The sequence below is a fragment of the Mixophyes fleayi genome, chromosome 2 (genome assembly GCF_038048845.1).
Source record: "Mixophyes fleayi isolate aMixFle1 chromosome 2, aMixFle1.hap1, whole genome shotgun sequence".
NCBI lineage: Eukaryota > Metazoa > Chordata > Amphibia > Anura > Limnodynastidae > Mixophyes > Mixophyes fleayi.
The window spans coordinates 333,300,747-333,322,206 of record NC_134403.1 but is presented as its reverse complement, the minus strand read 5'-3'; the positions used below and the strand labels follow the sequence as shown (position 1 = coordinate 333,322,206).

The 21,460-nt window shown below is 39.7% G+C and overlaps 1 protein-coding gene across 1 annotated transcript; it reads right to left on the bottom strand.

Annotated features, from left to right (window-relative positions):
- Positions 1 to 6,710: 6,710 nt before the first annotated feature.
- Positions 6,711 to 10,292, bottom strand: LOC142139378 (polyubiquitin-C). The gene is made up of 2 exons (XM_075196938.1): positions 10,185 to 10,292; positions 6,711 to 9,572 (listed from the first exon to the last, which is right to left on the bottom strand). The coding sequence occupies exon 2, from the start codon at positions 9,564 to 9,566 to the stop codon at positions 6,825 to 6,827; it is 2,742 nt and encodes a 913-aa protein (XP_075053039.1). The 5' UTR covers positions 9,567 to 9,572; positions 10,185 to 10,292; the 3' UTR covers positions 6,711 to 6,824.
- Positions 10,293 to 21,460: the final 11,168 nt, after the last annotated feature.

Here is a 21,460-nt window from a genome sequence, read left to right as displayed (position 1 = left end):
AATTAGCCCTTACACAGAAGAAACTTGTTTTGCTACTCCATCAACCTAAGTAAATCTTACATTTTTTTTAATCATATATATCTTTATTTTAGTAGTTTATTGGAATAGATCTGTTTATTTAAATCACATAAGAAAATAGTACAAATATGAGGAAGTTGCACTTAATCATGATTCTGTGCTTTCTTGTACGCAGATAAGTTTTGTTATATCACTATACCTATAATTTATGCTGCAGAATCCTTTAATGGGGATTAAAGCTATATACACTGTTAGAAAACTGTTTACATGGCTAAAATAAAAATTATGTAATGTGTCCTTTATTTCAACTTTATAATTGATTTTATCCCCTACAGTGAAGTCATAATTTGTTAGTTTTAGCAAAAGTTAATATCCAAACTCGAATTGATAACGCAGAAATACATGTAGTCAATGGGTAGCAGAATGTGCTAATGGCCCAAGACACATGTATTCGTCTTTACCTTTCCAGCGGTTATTCTAATTGGCTGTGTATTCCTGCAAATAAATTAAAAGGACAGGAAAGACAATGCAAAAACCTCAGCCAGGGTGCAAAGAAAATGAAAGTGCATAATGGACTATAGACCAGTGATGGGCTACAGGAGTCCTGACAACCTCTCACCTGCACTTTTCCAAATTATACCTTTGCTCTAACTGCTATACACATGGTTGAAGCTGTGTTGAATGTAAAGCTGATCGGAACAAGTCTCAGCTAAAGTTGGGTACACGCTACAGAATTTTCCATCAACTTTTTATGCCGATCGATTTTACAACCGATTGATGGTCTGATCGCTCGGTGCATGGACTGCATACACACTAGCCTTGTTTTAGACGATAAAGGGAAAAGTGGCCATCCTATTAACAACCTTTTACAGCCATGCTGTTGTGAGCAATGATTTTAATTTCGTACACACTGAAGCAACATTTGCGGGGCATGTAACGATTTACCAAAGACATTAGAATAAAGGGGCAGAGCTTTCATTATAGTTAACACCCAAAATCACATAAAAAGAGAAGACCACACTGTCACTTCATTCATTCCTATAAAATAGAAGTTTATTAAAGTGCAATACAATAATTATTCCCGAATAATAAAATCTCTTTGTATGTAATGGTCCTGTACGAGTTCAAGTTATAGCCCAAAATCTCCATACATGAGGTTATTATACACAAATAGGCATCACCCACAATGCTCCATTCTCTGCAGGCATCATCGCTGATTGGTCCACAGCAGAAACGAACTCCCATGTCCGAGTGTATAAAATTGCAGAGGAGCCTGTCTGGCACTGAGGAACGTGAGAATATGGCGGGTGAGGAGGCATCAGTGGGGGTTGCTGCTATGGAGACAGAGATGGTGCTGGAAGGGCCAAAAAATGTTGAAAAAGTTAAGGCGGGGGATGGAGAGGCTCAAAAAGAGCAAAGAGCAAATCCAATGAGCCCAAGAGAGGTGGAGATGATGGTAAAAGTACTGGACCAGTACGACTACATTTAAAAAAAGTGAGTAGCAGGTGTAGTGTACCTGTTTGAAGGCCTTTATGTATTTCATTCTAGCTTCACACGTAACAATGCAAACGCCTGATTTGTAACATAATTTTTTTTTTTGTCAGAACGAAGAATTAATGGTGAGAAGGCCTGTTCAGATACCAGTGATATCACTAATGTAACACCTGTTATCAAACAAGAACAAATTGATGTTGAATACAAAGATATGAAAGAAGTTATACACGAAGGTATTTCAGTGAACATGTGTAGACCCCTACACATACCTGTACAGTTATAATAACCTGTTTTCCAGAATATATGGAGGTTAAGGCCGCTATTATTGCGATTGTGCCAGAGGGACCACAACATAAACTGATCTCGAACAGTGTGCAAGGTGAGCAAATGAGACTATTTTTGGTGTTGGATATAGATTACAGATATAGACGTTTAATGGTAAACTTTTTTTATTTCCTTGTTTCGTAGCTAAAGAAATCAAAGGGAATATAAACCCGTGACATAAAAAAAAAAAAAAAAAAAAACACCTTGAAAAAAATAATTGTTGAAATATGTATGCTGTTTGGAACTGTTCTGCAACAAACCACTAGCACCTTTAAAGTGTAATACTATTTTTTTCACTTATATTCTGCAATAAAAAAAATTGTACTTTTTCCTGCAATAAAACTGTTGCATTAACACTGTGTGGTTTATTCTGGGTATTTTACAAATATTAGTTAATAAAGGTTAACATGACTTTATGGGGCATATTCAATTATGATTCGTGGCCGCATGGGTCCCGGTACCGGAACATGGTGGATTTCTGTGCTCACCGATTGTACGCTCCTTTGAGCAGGGTCATCTCTCTTCCTGTCTTCACCACTTTTAACTCTGCTCTCCAGCTACCTAGCCCTCCTCCTCCTCCTCAAGGACCCTCTTCCCCCAGTCCCCTCTCGCTCTCTCCTCTCCCCTCTGGGGGTCTTCCTATCATCCGTGCACTCCCTCTTGGACTGTCGTAGGCGGACCTTCCCCTCTCCCACCCCTCTAGCTGTGCTTTGAGCTCACTGAGTTACTATGCTTCTTGTTTACTGTACTGTACTTTGCTGTCTCACCCCGTATTGTAATTTCGTTTGTCCCTGTACGGCGCTACGGCCACCTAGTGGCACCCTATAAATAAAAATTAATAGGGGTGCACACAGAAATCTGCGATGTTGCGCTACCGCAATGCCACTTTATATGCGCAGCTGTACGGAATCGCAGCGGCCAATCAGAATTGAATATGCCCCAATAAGTTTAATAGTTTATAAAGCACAAAGACTGGCAAATTGCACAAGAGAATTAGAGAAGCACTCTGCAAGTTGCTATAAAATGTTTGTTTGTTTTTTTTAAACACTATTTTCTATCAAAAATGTATGTTTTTATTAATCAGGAATTAGGGGTATGATACAGAGTAAAACCCATCAGAAGGTTGGGCATGTATCTCTTTATTTAAAAAATAAAAAGATATTACAATTAAGGGTTATGTGTGGTCTATGGCAGGTTAGATTGCCACAGGGGTTGCCAAGCACCACTATAGACCTACATGTAAGTGTGCTGTTGTCAGTGTTTTTTTGCAAAATAAAATGGGTTCAGGCCATAACACATTCCCTGTTCATCTTCACCTAAGAAAACATCACCCTTGCATAACTCAGATACAGAAGTTAAGAATGTATATTTTAGGCAAAAGATAAATGCCACACAAAAGAGATCAGTTACTAAAACATACGCCTAAATAGGGGAGACCAATTTAATCAAGAAAAAAAGTTAATAGAGCCAGTTGAAAAGAGATTTATTTTATTTTATTTTTTTAAAGCCCTTCATCATGCTTTTAATATTCATGAAGTACGAAGAGCTACTTAAAATGGAACTAACCTAATGTAATATCAATTCTATAAATTTAGGGACTGCATACCATGAACACATTAAATATAAATAAAATAAAAAAATAGCACCACTAATTCCGCAGCGCTGTACAGAGAACTCATTCACATCAGTCCCTTCCCCATTAAGAGTTTACAATCTAAATCCCCTAACACACACACACACACACACACACACACACACACACACACACACACACACACACACACACACACACACACACACACACACACACACGTTAATTGGCTGCTATTAAATTGCCCTATCAGTATGTTTTGAGACTTTCCTTGAAGTTAAAGGTGGCACTAGTTTCATAAATTGCCCATACTTTAGAATTAGTTGCATATTATCCAGAACAAGCCAACAGCAGTCTAGGGAATTTTTTTTAGTACTTCAAAATGTATGACCAACTAACAAACTTTTACAAAAATACCCATATCCATTCAAACGCCATAACAATGTTCTACTGAGCTGTAAAACCAATGTAGGGGCTATATTTTAAACTACACACTAGCATTACATCACCTAAATTAAATCAGTTTTTCCCCTTATTCAGAGCTGCAGAAAACTCATGTTTAGAGGAACACAGGACCTGTCTAAACTAAAAATTTATTCCAATGGATAAAGCTCCAAAATTCTTCTGCCATGTTTTTCAAACAAAAAATGAAATATTCTTCAATGAGTAAAGCTACAAAGACCTAATGTGAGCAGAACCAAAACACAGCTGGATTTATAAGAAATAGCATTTGAAAAGCAACCCGTTTGTACAATATTAACAATAAACAATCAATATTGTGTTAAATTCAGCAACGCATTATACTTATTTAATGAAGCAAGTGTTTTCATATCTCTGACGATCATTCCAGAATAGAACATGCATAGATTAAAAATGAACATGGTCTGAATAGTTTAGCGATACTTGAACAGATTGTATCTTAAGGGGGGTATTCAATTGTGAGCAAGATCGGTGAAATACTCGCGCTCAAAAAATATTACCGTTAATACGGTAATTTTGCACGTAAATATGGTAATTTACTCGCTGGATTTCAGCTCGCAGCTCAAGGAGCTGCGAGCTGAAATTCAGCGAGTAATTACCGTATTAACGGTAATATTTTTCGAGCGCGAGTATTTCACCGATCTTGCTCACAATTGAATACCCGCCTAAGAGTCAGAGGGCGATTCAATTAGCAAATATGCAGTGTCTCTGCGTCCATTCGAGACACTTTAAAAAAGAAAAAAAAAAAAAAACAAACAGTAAAATCTGATTTTTAATGAGCATATATATTTACCATACTACTGAAAAATGTGTAGCCGTGGAGTTGAGCATTGCAGTTAATTGAATCACCCCCAATAGGAGATTCTAACAAAATAAGTTTAATCTGAAATTTCAAATTTCAATACATTTTAAACAATGTTGGGATGTTCATCACAAGATAAGTATCTAATTCATATTGGCCAATATAGGGTAGGGTTAAAATTAGAGTTAGTCACTACACAGTACAATGTTTGTTAAAAGGTATTTAAGCTTGTACTTGTCTGCATAAGGACAATTTCTCTGTTCCCGAGAAATGCCCACAACTCGTGTAGAAGAAATAAATTACTTCATATTTACTTCAGCAGACACTTACAGAATTTGTGCCTTATTTTACGAGTCGTGATAGTAACACCAGAGTTAATCTGTCTCAAAGATGTTGAAGAAAAACAGTTCCAGCATGAAGTAGGTGAAACCAAACACCGACTGTGGGAGAAATAAAGGAGAAAATTGCATGTGGTAAAACTACAATGGTAGATCCATTGTTCGTACCTTTACTTTATCATTTCCACTGGCATCATGTCACTTGGTACCTTCAGCTCTTACCTGGTGTCTTTATAAAACAAAGTTTGTTAAAATATATGGAGTGATGTGTTGTGACGTTTAAGGGGGTATTCAATTGTTAGCGAGTTCTGCTAAATACTCACGCTCTAAAAATATTACCTGTAATACGGTAAAATGTGCATAAATACCGTTCATACGGTAATCTACTCGCTGGATTTCAGCTCGCAGCTCAATCCAGTGAGATATTACCGTATTAACGGCAATAGTTTTAGAGCGCGAGTATTTAGCGGAACTCACTAAACAATTGAATACCCCCCATAGTTTAACACTAAATTATGTTTGCATGTAAAACCTGAACAATGGATTACCCTCCAAAAGACATAAAACAAATGTAGCAATTTAATGCAACTGGATTTTATTGCCAAAATGTTTCTATTTTGCAGCCCTATGTCACATTACCCTAGAAATAAAGGTTCGTTTAACTCATGTTTGATTATTCAAGTCCTTAGAAAGGCAATATTTCCACAGGCATTTATAGACCGTAATGCCTGGTCAGGCATTCTTTTGAAAATTGTTTATTTTAAATATAGTTGTGTAGTTGACAAGCTTGCTTCATTTATTTAGGAAGAATTTGTTTAAAAGTCACTGCCTCCACCATTTCCATACTCAGAAGTGTAATAATGAAATTATATGGCCCTGAAAATGCTTTGCAGCTTTTTGGAAAGCTGTACTGAGCCAATAAGCAGGTGCAATAACCAGCCCACGAATTTAGACTAACTAAGCTCCATTAGGGCAGGGACTGATGTGTTCCCTGTACAGCGCTGCAGAATTAGTGGCCCTATATAAATGATGACCACTAAATATTCAGTTAATGCAGTGGTGAATATGCTATGCAGAACATTTAACTAGATAAGTAACCATTGATCTGTAAATCTCATTTATCTCACTGATGACAGTGTAGTACAAAGTATTGACAGTAGTGTATAGCATAAATAAGCTTCCAGCCTTTCCTTGCTTGATAATATATTGCAAATACAGAAGCTGAAGATAAATTCATGGCCCTTCGTTAAGGTTTCCAAAGAAAAGGCACACCTCAGCTGTAAAGATTACTAGCAGAATGTAACATTTATTAGTGCCAATGTTCATTAGTTTAAGAGAAAGCATTCAGTAAGTACTACTTGCACCCAAAAAGATTTAATTCTAGAGAACAAATACTGCCATTTAGTTTTACAAATGTAAAAGGACACTGGCTTAACCTGAAATCCCATTTTGAAATATTAAGTGATTTTAAAAGGTGTTTGTAAACTGTTTTTCACAAGGGTCACCGTTTTAACTGTACATGGATGAGTCTAACTTTATCATGTTTTAAGCAAAATGTAAACTGAATAAAATCATTTACACAAAACTAGACTTTAAACAAATAAATAAGGCTCACTTAAACAATTAGTTTCACTTTCAAATTTGACACAAAGAGGAGCAAATATCAATGTGCAACAAACTTTATTTAATTATACAAATCCACAGGTTGAAAACTGCAGCAGACAACCACCAACACAGTGCAAAGATAATGGCAACATGGAAGAAAGTTCAGAGAGCTTTAACAGCCACCTCTCAGACGAAGTACAAGATGAAGGGTGGATTCTTTCTGGATGTTGTAGTCAGAAAGGGTACGACCATCTTCCAGCTGTTTGCCAGCAAAGATCAATCTTTGCTGATCTGGGGGAATGCCCTCTTTATCTTGGATTTTTGCTTTTACATTCTCAATAGTGTCACTGGGTTCAACCTCAAGGGTGATGGTCTTTCCTGTGAGGGTTTTCACAAAGATCTGCATACCACCTCTCAGACGAAGTACAAGGTGAAGGGTGGATTCTTTCTGGATGTTGTAGTCAGAAAGGGTACGACCATCTTCCAGCTGTTTGCCAGCAAAGATCAATCTCTGCTGATCTGGGGGAATGCCCTCTTTATCTTGGATTTTTGCTTTCACGTTCTCAATAGTGTCACTGGGTTCAACCTCAAGGGTGATTGTCTTTCCTGTGAGGGTTTTTACAAAGATCTGCATACCACCTCTCAGACGAAGTACAAGGTGAAGGGTGGATTCTTTCTGGATGTTGTAGTCAGAAAGGGTACGACCATCTTCCAGCTGTTTGCCAGCAAAGATCAATCTCTGCTGATCTGGGGGAATGCCTTCTTTATCTTGGATTTTGGCTTTCACATTCTCAATAGTGTCACTGGGTTCAACCTCAAGGGTGATGGTCTTTCCTGTGAGGGTTTTCACAAAGATCTGCATACCACCTCTCAAACGAAGTACAAGGTGAAGGGTGGATTCTTTCTGGATGTTGTAGTCAGAAAGGGTACGACCATCTTCCAGCTGTTTGCCAGCAAAGATCAATCTCTGCTGATCTGGGGGAATGCCTTCTTTATCTTGGATTTTTGCTTTCACGTTCTCAATAGTGTCACTGGGTTCAACCTCAAGAGTGATGGTCTTTCCTGTGAGGGTTTTCACAAAGATCTGCATACCACCTCTCAGACGAAGTACAAGGTGAAGGGTGGATTCTTTCTGGATGTTGTAGTCAGAAAGGGTACGACCATCTTCCAGCTGTTTGCCAGCAAAAATCAATCTTTGCTGATCTGGGGGAATGCCTTCTTTATCTTGGATTTTGGCTTTCACGTTCTCAATAGTGTCACTGGGTTCAACCTCAAGAGTGATGGTCTTTCCTGTGAGGGTTTTCACAAAGATCTGCATACCACCTCTCAAACGAAGTACAAGGTGAAGGGTGGATTCTTTCTGGATGTTGTAGTCAGAAAGGGTACGACCATCTTCCAGCTGTTTGCCAGCAAAGATCAATCTCTGCTGATCTGGGGGAATGCCCTCTTTATCTTGGATTTTTGCTTTCACATTCTCAATAGTGTCACTGGGTTCAACCTCAAGGGTGATGGTCTTTCCTGTGAGGGTTTTCACAAAGATCTGCATACCACCTCTCAAACGAAGTACAAGGTGAAGGGTGGATTCTTTCTGGATGTTGTAGTCAGAAAGGGTACGACCATCTTCCAGCTGTTTGCCAGCAAAGATCAATCTCTGCTGATCTGGGGGAATGCCTTCTTTATCTTGGATTTTTGCTTTCACGTTCTCAATAGTGTCACTGGGTTCAACCTCAAGAGTGATGGTCTTTCCTGTGAGGGTTTTCACAAAGATCTGCATACCACCTCTCAGACGAAGTACAAGGTGAAGGGTGGATTCTTTCTGGATGTTGTAGTCAGAAAGGGTACGACCATCTTCCAGCTGTTTGCCAGCAAAAATCAATCTTTGCTGATCTGGGGGAATGCCTTCTTTATCTTGGATTTTTGCTTTCACGTTCTCAATAGTGTCACTGGGTTCAACCTCAAGAGTGATGGTCTTTCCTGTGAGGGTTTTCACAAAGATCTGCATACCACCTCTCAAACGAAGTACAAGGTGAAGGGTGGATTCTTTCTGGATGTTGTAGTCAGAAAGGGTACGACCATCTTCCAGCTGTTTGCCAGCAAAGATCAATCTCTGCTGATCTGGGGGAATGCCCTCTTTATCTTGGATTTTTGCTTTCACATTCTCAATAGTGTCACTGGGTTCAACCTCAAGAGTGATGGTCTTTCCTGTGAGGGTTTTCACAAAGATCTGCATACCACCTCTCAAACGAAGTACAAGGTGAAGGGTGGATTCTTTCTGGATGTTGTAGTCTGAAAGGGTACGACCATCTTCCAGCTGTTTGCCAGCAAAGATCAATCTCTGCTGATCTGGGGGAATGCCCTCTTTATCTTGGATTTTGGCTTTCACATTCTCAATAGTGTCACTGGGTTCAACCTCAAGGGTGATGGTCTTTCCTGTGAGGGTTTTCACAAAGATCTGCATACCACCTCTCAAACGAAGTACAAGGTGAAGGGTGGATTCTTTCTGGATGTTGTAGTCAGAAAGGGTACGACCATCTTCCAGCTGTTTGCCAGCAAAGATCAATCTCTGCTGATCTGGGGGAATGCCTTCTTTATCTTGGATTTTTGCTTTCACGTTCTCAATAGTGTCACTGGGTTCAACCTCAAGAGTGATGGTCTTTCCTGTGAGGGTTTTCACAAAGATCTGCATACCACCTCTCAAACGAAGTACAAGGTGAAGGGTGGATTCTTTCTGGATGTTGTAGTCAGAAAGGGTACGACCATCTTCCAGCTGTTTGCCAGCAAAGATCAATCTCTGCTGATCTGGGGGAATGCCCTCTTTATCTTGGATTTTTGCTTTCACGTTCTCAATAGTGTCACTGGGTTCAACCTCAAGGGTGATTGTCTTTCCCGTTAGGGTTTTCACAAAAATCTGCATCCTGACCTACAGTAACAAAACAAATAAAAAATAATAAACTTAAGAAAACAAAAATCTACTTCCTGATATTTACTAAATACCTCAGGTGCATATTTTGAGGAAAACCTAAACCAGGATATAATGAACATGAACAATGCTTCAGCAGATTATGACCTAGTATTTCTATTGTCACTTCTTACAAAGTCTAGATAACAACAAGTTTAAATCTACTTAAACATACTAGCTAAATACTCAATTGCAAGAATAGGCTCAACATCAGAGTTTGCCAGTACTTTAGTAATCAATGTGACAGGTTATCATTTAAATTACGACATTAAAATGTGCTAAATTGAGTTAAACCGCTAGAAATAGACAACACAAAGATATAGACTTAGATATGCACTATAAATCAGAAACAAATTACAGTCTAGAAAGAGCAAAAAGCTGTTAATACAGTATAAAAGTCACCCACGATCCACAGCTACAACGCATTACAAAACAAGTAACAGGCAATGATAAACCTTCCGGCCATATCCCACTTCCCGCTCAGGCACAAATATCTTCAGCTAAATTAAAACCGTTAACAGATTATTTCTGAACCACCAAGCAGTATATACCGAATAAAAAAAAACAACTTACCGTATTCACGTCAATCGGATATATAACGAAATCTGTTTCTCTGTATTACAGACACCTTCTCTGTGTCGCGGCTGTATATGTCTGAGCAGCCCCCGTACACCTCTTATTTATAAACTGAGCTGGTGACTCACCACTACCACGCCAGTCAGGTGCTCATGCGCCACTGGAGAAAACATAGCTCCCGGTGCAGGGCGGGGTGGTGTTAATTGTACATGAAGATAATACACGATTATTTCTCGTACGTATTTCTATTAGCAAGTTTATTCGAGTGGTATTTTAATTAAAATCTCGATTTCTTATGCGAGTTATTACAATATGCGTTATCACACGAGTGAATAGAGCGGAGGGATACCAGGCGGAGGGGCGTCAACTGTTGCCAAAAAAAAACCTCTAGAAGATTCTAGCCGTTAGTTGATGGGGGCGTGTATGTGGTACTCTCTGATTGGTGAGATCTGACGCAATGTTGTTGCTGGGTCTGCCGGGCAGATTCTAGATGTTAAGTTCCTGGTTCGCTGAGTTTAGGGCATGGAGAGGTTATGTATGAAACTAACAAACTACTTAGTCTCAGAAGAAATTGAATTTGTATAACGTGACCTGCAGTATTCCTAAGAAAAGTATACTGTGCCTATGTGGTTATGGTTGCCTTTTGTCCCTTATTGACTGGGACAGAGGCAGTTCCTTGACTTTCTTATTTGCCAGCTGCTCCCAGAGCCGTAACTTAAAATTTTAGCGCCTGGGGTGAAAAACAAAAATGCCGCCCCCCCTCCCCCCAGCACTCAATTTTAACCAAATGAACCTAAAATATTCATAAACTGCGCCCCCCTTCAGTGTTACGCCCTGGGCGGTCGCCCCTATCCCACAGCCCTCGTTACGGCCCTGGCTGCTCCCTACCACTATAGTAGAAAAGTAATCATATAAGTCATACTTACCAACTTTGTAATCTTTGATTCCGGGATCCTGCGGGGGAGGTGGCCGGGACGGGGGGCGGTGCTGCAAAAATGTGTGTCATTTTTGACCCTCAACCATGACGTAATGATGCAAATGCGTCATTTGACAGCGGGGGGCGGAGCCAAACCATCACAGCGTTTGGGACCTAATTCTGCCCACTTCACTAGGAAGTGGGCACTTCCTGGTGAAGTGTGCAGATCCGGGAGATTGCCACACTCTCCGGGGAGTCCGGGAGACTCTCTATTTATATAGCGCCACTGATTCTGCAGCGCTGTACAGAGAACTCACTCACATCAGTCCCTGCCCCATTGGAGCTTACAGTCTAAATTCCCTAACATACACACAGAGAGAGAGAGACTAGGGTCAATTTTGATAGCAGCCAATTTGGATGCGTTTTATCTAAAAATGCTGATATAAAATACGTCTTCAAAACCCCACAATATGCTGAGCTGCACATACCTTCAGAACGTCTGAGGGCAGTGTGACATTATGATAGGGGGATGCATGTGGCAGATTTCCCTGTTATAGTATTACCAGCCTAGCCTTTCATCACCTAGTTCTGGTAGCAGCTTTTTCAGGGTGACTGTACACCAGACGTGTCAAACCCAAATTGTGCCAAATAATAAAAGTCTAAGATTGTGTGGGGCACAAGAAAAATAAAAAGTCTCATATACAATTGTGTAAGGTTTATTAAGAAAAAATAAAGTTTAATGTTTTCTTCTCGATACTTGACACCGTGCCCTCCATGCTGCTTTTGCTCTCCTTCACCTGTCTCCCCTGTTTCACATTGTGCCCTCCATGCTGCCCTGTTTCACACTGTGCCCCAGTGGCGGACCAATTTAATCTAGTGTGTTCTCCGTGATTCTGGTGAACATAAGAACACCATAATAAATCCTTTGTGGCGGCAGAAAAGGTGTATTCATTGCTAAGTGACTAAGGTGGCGCCAGTCACGGCCTGCTGTTCAGATTGCTGTATCTGGGACAGGCTGGGCGTTCGTGACAGCCATGTAAAAGTACGACTCAATCCACATGTGTACAACTTTCGCCTGTATTATGATTTGAGCATACTTGCCAACTCTCCCGGAATGTCCGGGAGACTCCCGCATTTTGAGTGTGGCAATCTCCCGAATTCTGCCCACTTCACTAGGAAGTGCCCCACTTTCTAGTGAAGTGGGAAGAATTAGATCCCAAACGCTGCGATTCCCGGTGAATCGCGGCGTTTGGCCAAAATGCCGCGATTTTGTCCGCCCCGCCCCCTCACGCCCACCTCCACTGGCTGGCTCCCGGAAGAGAGCTGAAGAAAGTAGGTAAGTATGGATTTTAGTTTACCCACTTCATTTGTGTTTGGAGAGGGACATTCACATATAAATTCAGTACACTACAGGTGCGGAGATGCAAGTCGACCATGCCCCTAAGTAATGCATCTGACTTTGACACACATGTCTTTAAGATACGCCTTTTAGGAGACATGATTTCACATCCTGTAAGCCTGGTGCAAGTCTCCTTCTCTGCTCTGGACGTGGCTATACATTAGATTTACAGTTGCACATATCTTCAGATATGTGCAGCTCAAAATACAGCCATAGAAGCATACGTTTACAGATGCTTTTTTGTGTTTACACAAAGTCGCATTTTTATGTCATTTAAATCTAAGGGGGAAATTAAATTGGCGGCGATGTGGTGTGAGAAAAAATGAGCAGAGATTTCTGTCAAATCTCCGCCGCGAGGTGTCTCACGGACATTTCGGAGATGCCTTTGTATATAATTGAATCTCCCCTTAAGTCAGGTTCAAAATAAGCAGCATGATTTTTTTGTAAATAAAGCTGCTTATGTTTACACGGTCTTTGTGCAGTTCTAGAACTATACAGAACATAATCCTTGTCATAGATAAAATAAGAGTAGCTCAGAATGCAATAGAATGAAAGAGTACAGTGTGTTTCATTTGCTTATTTTGCCAAGTCATATGAGACACACATTTCTTTATGTATGCGTAATATAACCTGCGGTCTCAGCTGTAGTGCAATAAACTGCTGCCTTATATTGGTTTAATATTTTAGGGGTTTATGTCATTGATTGTGGTCCCGCTATTTGTTGATGTTATTAACAGTAAACTTACTAATCAATAGGTGCTTATAACAAATTGTCATCAGCATTATACAAAATAGCTGCAAAGGTGAATGCTCAAATTTCTGTCGATGTTCTTGGTGATTATTTTTCTATAGTTGTTTTCCTTAGTCTTTCAATATCCATACCATACTTGTACTGAGAAGTTCATAATGTACGAATATCTCTAATCTTGTTCCAGTAGAAGGACAATTGACTTATTCAACCTCTGTGACGCAAGTCACAGGTAACATAAGCAAATAACTACTGAATTGATGGAGAACAAATTTAAATGTTCAAAAAATGTTGTCATTGATAGTGTAGTGCATTACATTCAGCTAGGAATGTTGAGGCATATCAGAACTGCTAATAAAAGCAAATTAAAATTTGTAAATGAGACTGCCACAGGAAAATACACATTTTAGGTAAATATATCTTTTAAGTGAAAAATAATATTTGGAGGTAGAAAATAACTTGTCATACTTATTTTACATATCAGTTCATATGATTATTATTTTTTAAATCACCATCAAATTGAAAACACAACTTGACACAAATATGTTTGTTTATTTAAACTTTATTTTTATTTCCAACAAATCAAAACACTAATATCCAGACAGGATAAAAACATGAAAGTGGGTTAGAGCTTTGTATTTGGAAAGGAAGGGCCTCTGTCTTAGAGTAATTAATTATATGCTCCAAATTAGACCCATACAGGGATATCATTTTGTATAGGTTGGGAGTGAAGTATGTTGGGATATTAATGTAAGAAAAAGTGTTTAATATTATGAGCCTGTGGACCTGAACATTGCTACACTTTCAGTCTACCAATGTTATGAGCCAGGTAGGATTGTGGGCATCACTACAGTAGGGTTAAATATGTTTTGATCAGACAGGATAAAAACATGAAATAGAAAGCATGACAATTTGATACAAGTTGACCAAGTAATGTGGGAGTGCACATGGCAGAGAAATATGTGTTGTATGTTATATGTGCACATATTATATCTAAGGAATGGGAGGAAGGAGGGAAGGTAGGGGTGGGGGCTGTAGATGAAACTGAGAACCCCCAGAGGTCCAGAGTCAAATTCTCAAAGTGCTAAGCACTAAACTGTGATTGGTATGTACCTATAACTGTCATGAGCTAAGAGTATTAAGTTTAAGTGATTACAAAAAAGTAGGTCTGAAAGTCCACTTAAAAGATTACTTTGAGAGGTTGGCCTTCTATAGAACTACCTTAAGCTTCATATTTGAGTATATGTGTGTGATTTGTTATTCAAGTAAACAGATATTTCCTCCATTGTTGAAGATGTCAAATCTTACTATAAACTTACTACAAGGACGATCTGGGCATTGTCAATGGCTGGCCACCAAGCCCTCTAGGCCACCAAGACCTAGAAGAAAAGGGTTTTTTTTAGTAAAGGGTTTTCTGCATGGAAATTAATTTTTATTGTAAGGCTTCCCTAGGGGCGCACTGACCATTGTCCAAAACATCCATTACTATTGTTATTGCTCTTGTTGAACCAGGGTAAAAAACAACAATAACTGACCAGGAAGAAATTCAAAATTGTTCCACAGGAGGGTAACAGGCAAGGGGAGGGAAGTAGTTCTGAGGTGGGGTCTACAGTCTCCTCTTAGCCAGGACCCCAACAATCAAAGTCAGAGAGAGAACTTTACAGGAAGCAGTTTCTAGGCCTATCCATCTTGGGACATGGTGGGTGCAAACCAGGCTCTTGTCTTGTCTTAGATGGGAAGCTAAATAGAAAAGGTGAATATCCAGGAAACCCCATCACCCATTGGAAGTGGTGCACTTTATGTTTGTGAAATTCATTTTTGGAGGTTTGTTCTTTACAACAAACTGGGTAAACCTTCTGTACAACTGGATAAAGGTTGATCTGAGCACCTGGATCAGAAGAGTCTAGAATAGGAAGAACAGTGTTGGAAACACGTTCATTTTAAGTACCACAATTGTACTCAGATAGGATATGAACAATCTCTACCACCTCAACAAGTCCAGTTTTATGGATTTAATGATTTGCAAGAATTTTCTTTATATATATATCATCATATCTGGGAATGTTGCATATTATTTTGCTCCTTTTCCATGAAAAGTTAAAATTGCCAAAGTTCATGGTTAGAACATTACATTTGGAAAAGAAGGGCCTCTATTTTAGAGTAATTAATCCTATACTCCGAATTAGACCTATACATGGATATCATTTTGTACAGGTTGGGAGTGAAGTATAGGGGATGTTAATGTAACAAAAAAATGTTTAATATTATGAGCCTGTGGACCTGACCATTGTTACACTTTCAGTCTACCAATGTTAGGAGCCAGGTAGGATTGTGGGCATCACTACGGTAGAGGTGAATATATATCTCTTATCAGGTTATATCAGCTTATAAGGATAGTCGTGTCTACACAGTCAACTTTGTTACATAACTGTTTCATTTCATTATGCTTTATAGCCAGGACATGACCCAAACCAAAACTCCTATCGCTATGGAAATAACGGGATGGTCAGGGAGAAAGACCATGAGTTCTGTTTCGGATATGCTGAGTTTGAGAAAGTGCTGAGACGTCCATGAGGAGATGGGAGAGATACTGCTGGTTACGGGGGAGATGACGGATGGGAAGAGGCCGGCAAAGGAGAGGTAGATTTTGGTTTCATTGGCATAACAATGGTACTGGATGCTGAATGAGCTACTTAGCTAATTAGATAAACAATGGGCTAAATTAATTTATAAGGTTACCAGACCATTAATATATATATGGATACATTAACTAACCATGCTGCATAGCTGTAAAACAATATGCATGTGAACTAATTGCAATAAAAGGCATAAAGAATGAGTATTTAATATATATCTGTATATATGGGTGATATGAAAAACTTACTTACAAATCCAAAACGCTGCTTCTCTAATATGTGGGACTAGAGACCTGAAAACACCCTTTGGAAGTGTTCAGAAAGAAGTAATGTGATCTTTTACCTATTTCTGCTATCCGTTCTTCTTTAACATTTCACCTGTTTGAGTCATAGTCATGAGGTACGAGGAGGTCATTATTGTGTAATTTCCCTTCAGGTCATGCCCTAGGCAAGAAACAGGTAGATCTATCTAGAATATGCTATGAAACTCAATTCACAGATATGAGCATATCATGGACAAAAGTAAACTGCTTGTGCGTACGTATATTTAGGTGATAGCTCACATTATCTTTGCAGAGCAAGCAATGACTTCTCCCATTTCATAAATGTAAATATGCCAAGAAATAAATAGAACAGTTGTACTTCTAAAACAATGTTTGTTGTGCGTTCTATTGAACATTTTGGGATTATTAGCTTTTTTCAGACAATCAATAAAGTACATATTGTGCAATGAACACGTTTTGGAGCTTATTGTTTGGGAACTCTGAATAAACAAAAGCTCTTCCAAGACAAACTGACTTTCTACCACAGAGTCAAATGAAAACAAATATCATGGGCCTGAGTCATTAAGGAGAGCAAAGCATTAAACAGGAGTAACATTTGCACCTGGGCAAAACCATGTTGCATTGGAGGGGGAGGTTAATTTAAAATGTGGGAACAGATTTATAGTTGGGGTAGGGCATGTCCTAGATCAACTTTAAATTTCAGTGTAATAATAAAGCTATCAAGTATTTGTGTGCTAGATGAAAAAACAGCCAGTATTTAACTTATGTGCAAAATAATAAACTCATTTGCACCCCTTGCATTGTAACACGGTTTGTCCCAGAGAACATTTACTCCTTTTTTGCCTTAATGACTCAGGCCCCATGTGTATAAATCTAAAATTAACATGACAATACCATATAAATATAGATACATCAGGGCTATTTAGCTTTCAACTCGGTAAGATGTAAAATAGATGTAATAACAAGTGGAGGACTTCAAAACAATTACGACTTTCGCTGAGACACCTCTTACTGCAAGAATAATCCCTATGAACATGATCACGAGAGTTTCAACTGAGCTGGCAATAGCAGGCTTATCTGTTTAATAAGTAACTTATAGACGTGGCAACTGCTAGTTGAAAGTCTATGATTACAAGCTATTTATAAGCAGAAATCTCTCTCCTTTATATTAGTCTGTATTTATATGATAATATTGTTCTTTACCAGTGGTAAAGTACAATATTTGTGGCAGTTATACACATGTGTTCTGCAGAGCTCCCCTAATGAATACAGGCACTGCCCTAATGTGCTAATGGGCTGTATAGGTGGAAGGTATTAAATATAAACTGAGATAGAAAAACATAGCAAAAACTAACTAGGTGTCACAACCTTGTGAATCATATAGGACAGTTGTCTACACTATTAAGCTTACAATAGAGTTGTAAATATATCCCCTCATTAATGAAAATATTAGCTGCCTTTTCTATTGTAGAGGAAATGCAACAGTTACTGTCAGATGGTAACCATTCAATATACAACGTCTCTAGTTGTACTGGAAAATATCTTTTATGGACCAATTAGCAATGGGAGATTAAAACCACCTTGAGTGCTGACACACATATCCTACCTTTAACTAGCAACTTAACTACAATTATATTTACCAGGTAAACAGCATAAAGCTAATTTCACTTGTAACACACTTACTGGAACACTATGACATAAACATCTACTAGACTATCGTGTAGAAATAAAAAGTAGCTACTGGCATTATATAATTCAATACCCACAAAACACCACTGAATTTCCAAGATGTAAACACCAACACTAGTGCCACATGCAGGGCCGCCGAGAGTGTGTGTATGGGGGAGGGGGCACTAATGACCCGGGGCTTGCCAGGGGGCCCGGCCCATGCCCTCATTGCCGACTATTGTCTTTTTATTTTGTTTCGATTTTTTTAAACCTTTTATTTTTTCATTCGTTTTTCTTTTTCCTGCGGGGCGGTAGGGAGGGGCTCCGCCCCCTTTGTTGGTGGGGGAGCAGGGTACTGAAAAAAAAAATACTAACGTGATCGCGACGCCGGTGTCCCTCTTCTCTCCGCTCTGCTCCGTTTGCACTGAATGTCGGGCGTGATGTCATCACGCCCGACTTCGCAGAGAGGAGCAAACAAGAAGCCAGAAGAAAAAACAGAAGAGATGAAAGAAGCCAATACAAAGGTAAATAAATGAACGGAGGCAAGGGGAGGAAAATAAAGGCACCGAGTGATGAAGGAGAGGGGGGGCAGGATGGCACAGTGTAATGAATGGGGGGAGCAGCATGGCATAGCGATGAAGAGGGGGGGCAGGATGGCACAGTGTAATAAAGAGGGTGGAGCAGCATGGCACAGTGATGAAGGAGAAGTGGAGGCAGGATGGAACAGTGAAAAAGGAGAGGGGGGAGCAGCATGGCACAGTAACAAAGGAGAGGGGGGAGTAGCATGACACAGTGATGGAGAGGGGGGAGGCAGGTTGGCATAGTGTAATGAAAAGGGGGGAGGCAGGATGGCACAGTGATAAGGGGGGAGCAGTATGGCACAATGATGAAGGGGGGCAGGATGGCACAGTGATGAAGGAGAGGGGAGCAGCATGGTCCAGTGACGGAGGGGGGGGAAGCAGGAAGGCACAGTGTAATGAAGAGGAGGGAGGTAGGATGGCACAGTGTAATGAAGGGAGGGAGAGCAGCATGGCACATAGTGATGAAGGGGGGAGCAGAATAGCACAGTGTGATAATGGGGGGAGCAGCATGACACAGTGTGATGAAGGGGAGGGGGGCTGCGTAGCACATAGTGATGAAGGGGGGCAGCATGGAACAGAGTGATGAAGGGGGGGAGCAGCATGGCACAGTGTGATGAAGGGGGGCCAGGTGAAGGGGGGGAAAGCAGCATGGAGGGAGCAGTGTGGAGATGAAGGGGCACAGTAATGTGTGTGTGATGGCACAGGGGGCTTGTGGTAATGTGTTTGTGATGACACGGGGGGCTTGTAGTAATGTATTTGTGATTGCACAGGGGGCTTGTGGTAATGTGTGTGTGTGATGGCACAGGGAGCTTGTGGCAATGTAGTGTGAGGTAGGTGGTGGCTATTTAATGGCTGCTATTTTGTTTGCGCGGTGATGGTGGGGCAATTTATTAGTGGGGACTATTTATTTAAGATGGGGTGGTTTGGCGGCTATTGAATGTGGGGGTGAATTTGGGGAGAATGAGGTATTTTTATTAAAAATGACTATGAATTATTTAAAGGCAGTGATGGTTGTGGGAAATACGTATATATATGAAATGTAAATACTATTAATTTATTGCTGGGGCAGTTTATTAAATAGAAATGCTATTATTTTAATGTTGGGGCTGGAGGAAAGCCTAATTATTAATCGTGGGCGCTATTGATTTATCACCGGGGCTAGTTGGAATTTTCTAAATGTACCCATTTTTTTTCCAAATAGGGTTCCCAACATTCCAGGACCCAATCAAGCCACAACTAAAGAAACCAGCAGCCACAGGTGGTGAAAGTGATAAGAACAGGTAGGACAGTCTGTGAAATGTTCTGATTCTAGTGGGACAATCCCAATTTTTGGTGAGTGTTCTGCCCAATGTAAGGGACAGGCCAAGACTCTGAACTCTTTATGTACACAATGCATTCTTTATATACTGCACTATGGTGCTAGATGTCCTGAAAGTCATTAGTGCTGGGACATATGTCACGCTCCATCGAGCGAGCACTGTGCCAATGGTGTACACAACAATGCATGTTTTTTTTCTGTAGGATGGTGGCCTAGCGCTTTTCATCGGCTAGCCACGCCCCAATGATGCATAGCCATGCCCCCAATTGTATGATCACACACACTATCACTTTTGCGCCGGAACAAAAAAAAATTTCAATGCTCAACTATAAGGGGAGCCCCATGAAGTTGTTGTACAGGGGCCCTGAATTCCTCTTGGCAGCCCTGACCACATGGCCCTATAGCCTGAAGAAACACATTGTGAGGTTCTTTCTGACGTGCAAAATGGCTGTTCTGCAGTACAAAAGTAGCTTTGTATCTGTTGTGAGCCTGGATTGTCACCGAGATTTTAAGTAAGTGTTTATGGATTAAAGATTTATGGAGTAGCAGAAGTTTGCACCAGCAGAAGGAGGAAATGGACTGAGAGAAGGAGTTCCCAGTGAAGTACAGGAATTTCTCAAAATGGCTTCAGTTTTGCTCTGGCTCAGAGCTAGTGGTCTTCAGGTTTCATCCTATAGGGTTACTGTGACCTGTCTTGCACTTTGTAGAGAGGCACATTTCTAGTCACACTTCAAGCATGTAATATAAACTTCAACACATAAAATTGCACATGTAATAAAGATACTCCTGATGTCCCCTTATTTTAATGATTCATTTAAGGCTTAAATTATTGTAAACCAAGCCGAATTTTAGTTGAAAAATAAAAATGTTTATTTTATTATAAGGGTTGGTACATGAATTACGCCATTGTCATTTATACATGGCAAAAATAAATACATTGCAAAGTGATTATTATTGCACATTACCATATATTGCATATTTAGAAACACATTATCATTTATATTTTGCTCAGAGATACCATTCCCATTGTCAATCTTATAGCACAGATATACATATATATATTTTGCCATTCCTATATTGCACATAGATAACCATTTTGCCAGTCATATTTTACACAGATATAAACCTGGTTGGTAGTTATATATTGCACAGAGATAACCAGCCATATTTTGTAGATATAACAGCACAGCTGGTCATATATCGCACATATAGTAATAAACTTATTGCAATTTATATATTGCTTAGAGATATGCCCCATTGCTAATAGTAAATTGCACAGTGGATTAATCCCCAATTGCAAGCATATATTGCAGAGGGGATCACCCACACACATACACCATTTCTGGCCATATACTGCCATATACTGGGACACTTAGGGGTTTTCGGGTGATGACCGCACCCCTTTTATTACCCTGTTAGTCAGAAAAGTGGAATTTAAATAATTTTCTTGCAACAGCAGAATTAGCTGTTAGAAATCTTCCTGTCGGGAGAGTATCTGGAGGAAGGAAGGTTTATGAACAATGAATTACATGGATCATATTTGCTAACTGTCCAAGGACAGTCCCAGGTACAAAATACAGCCATTTCAGCTTATGCCATCAGAATGTCCTAAGTAAGTCCAGGAATGCATTTATTCCTATCACTCTTCTTGTATATCTTATGTCTTATAAACATATAGGGGCACATTTACCAACCACCACATAAAATGAAAAATAGTTTTCAA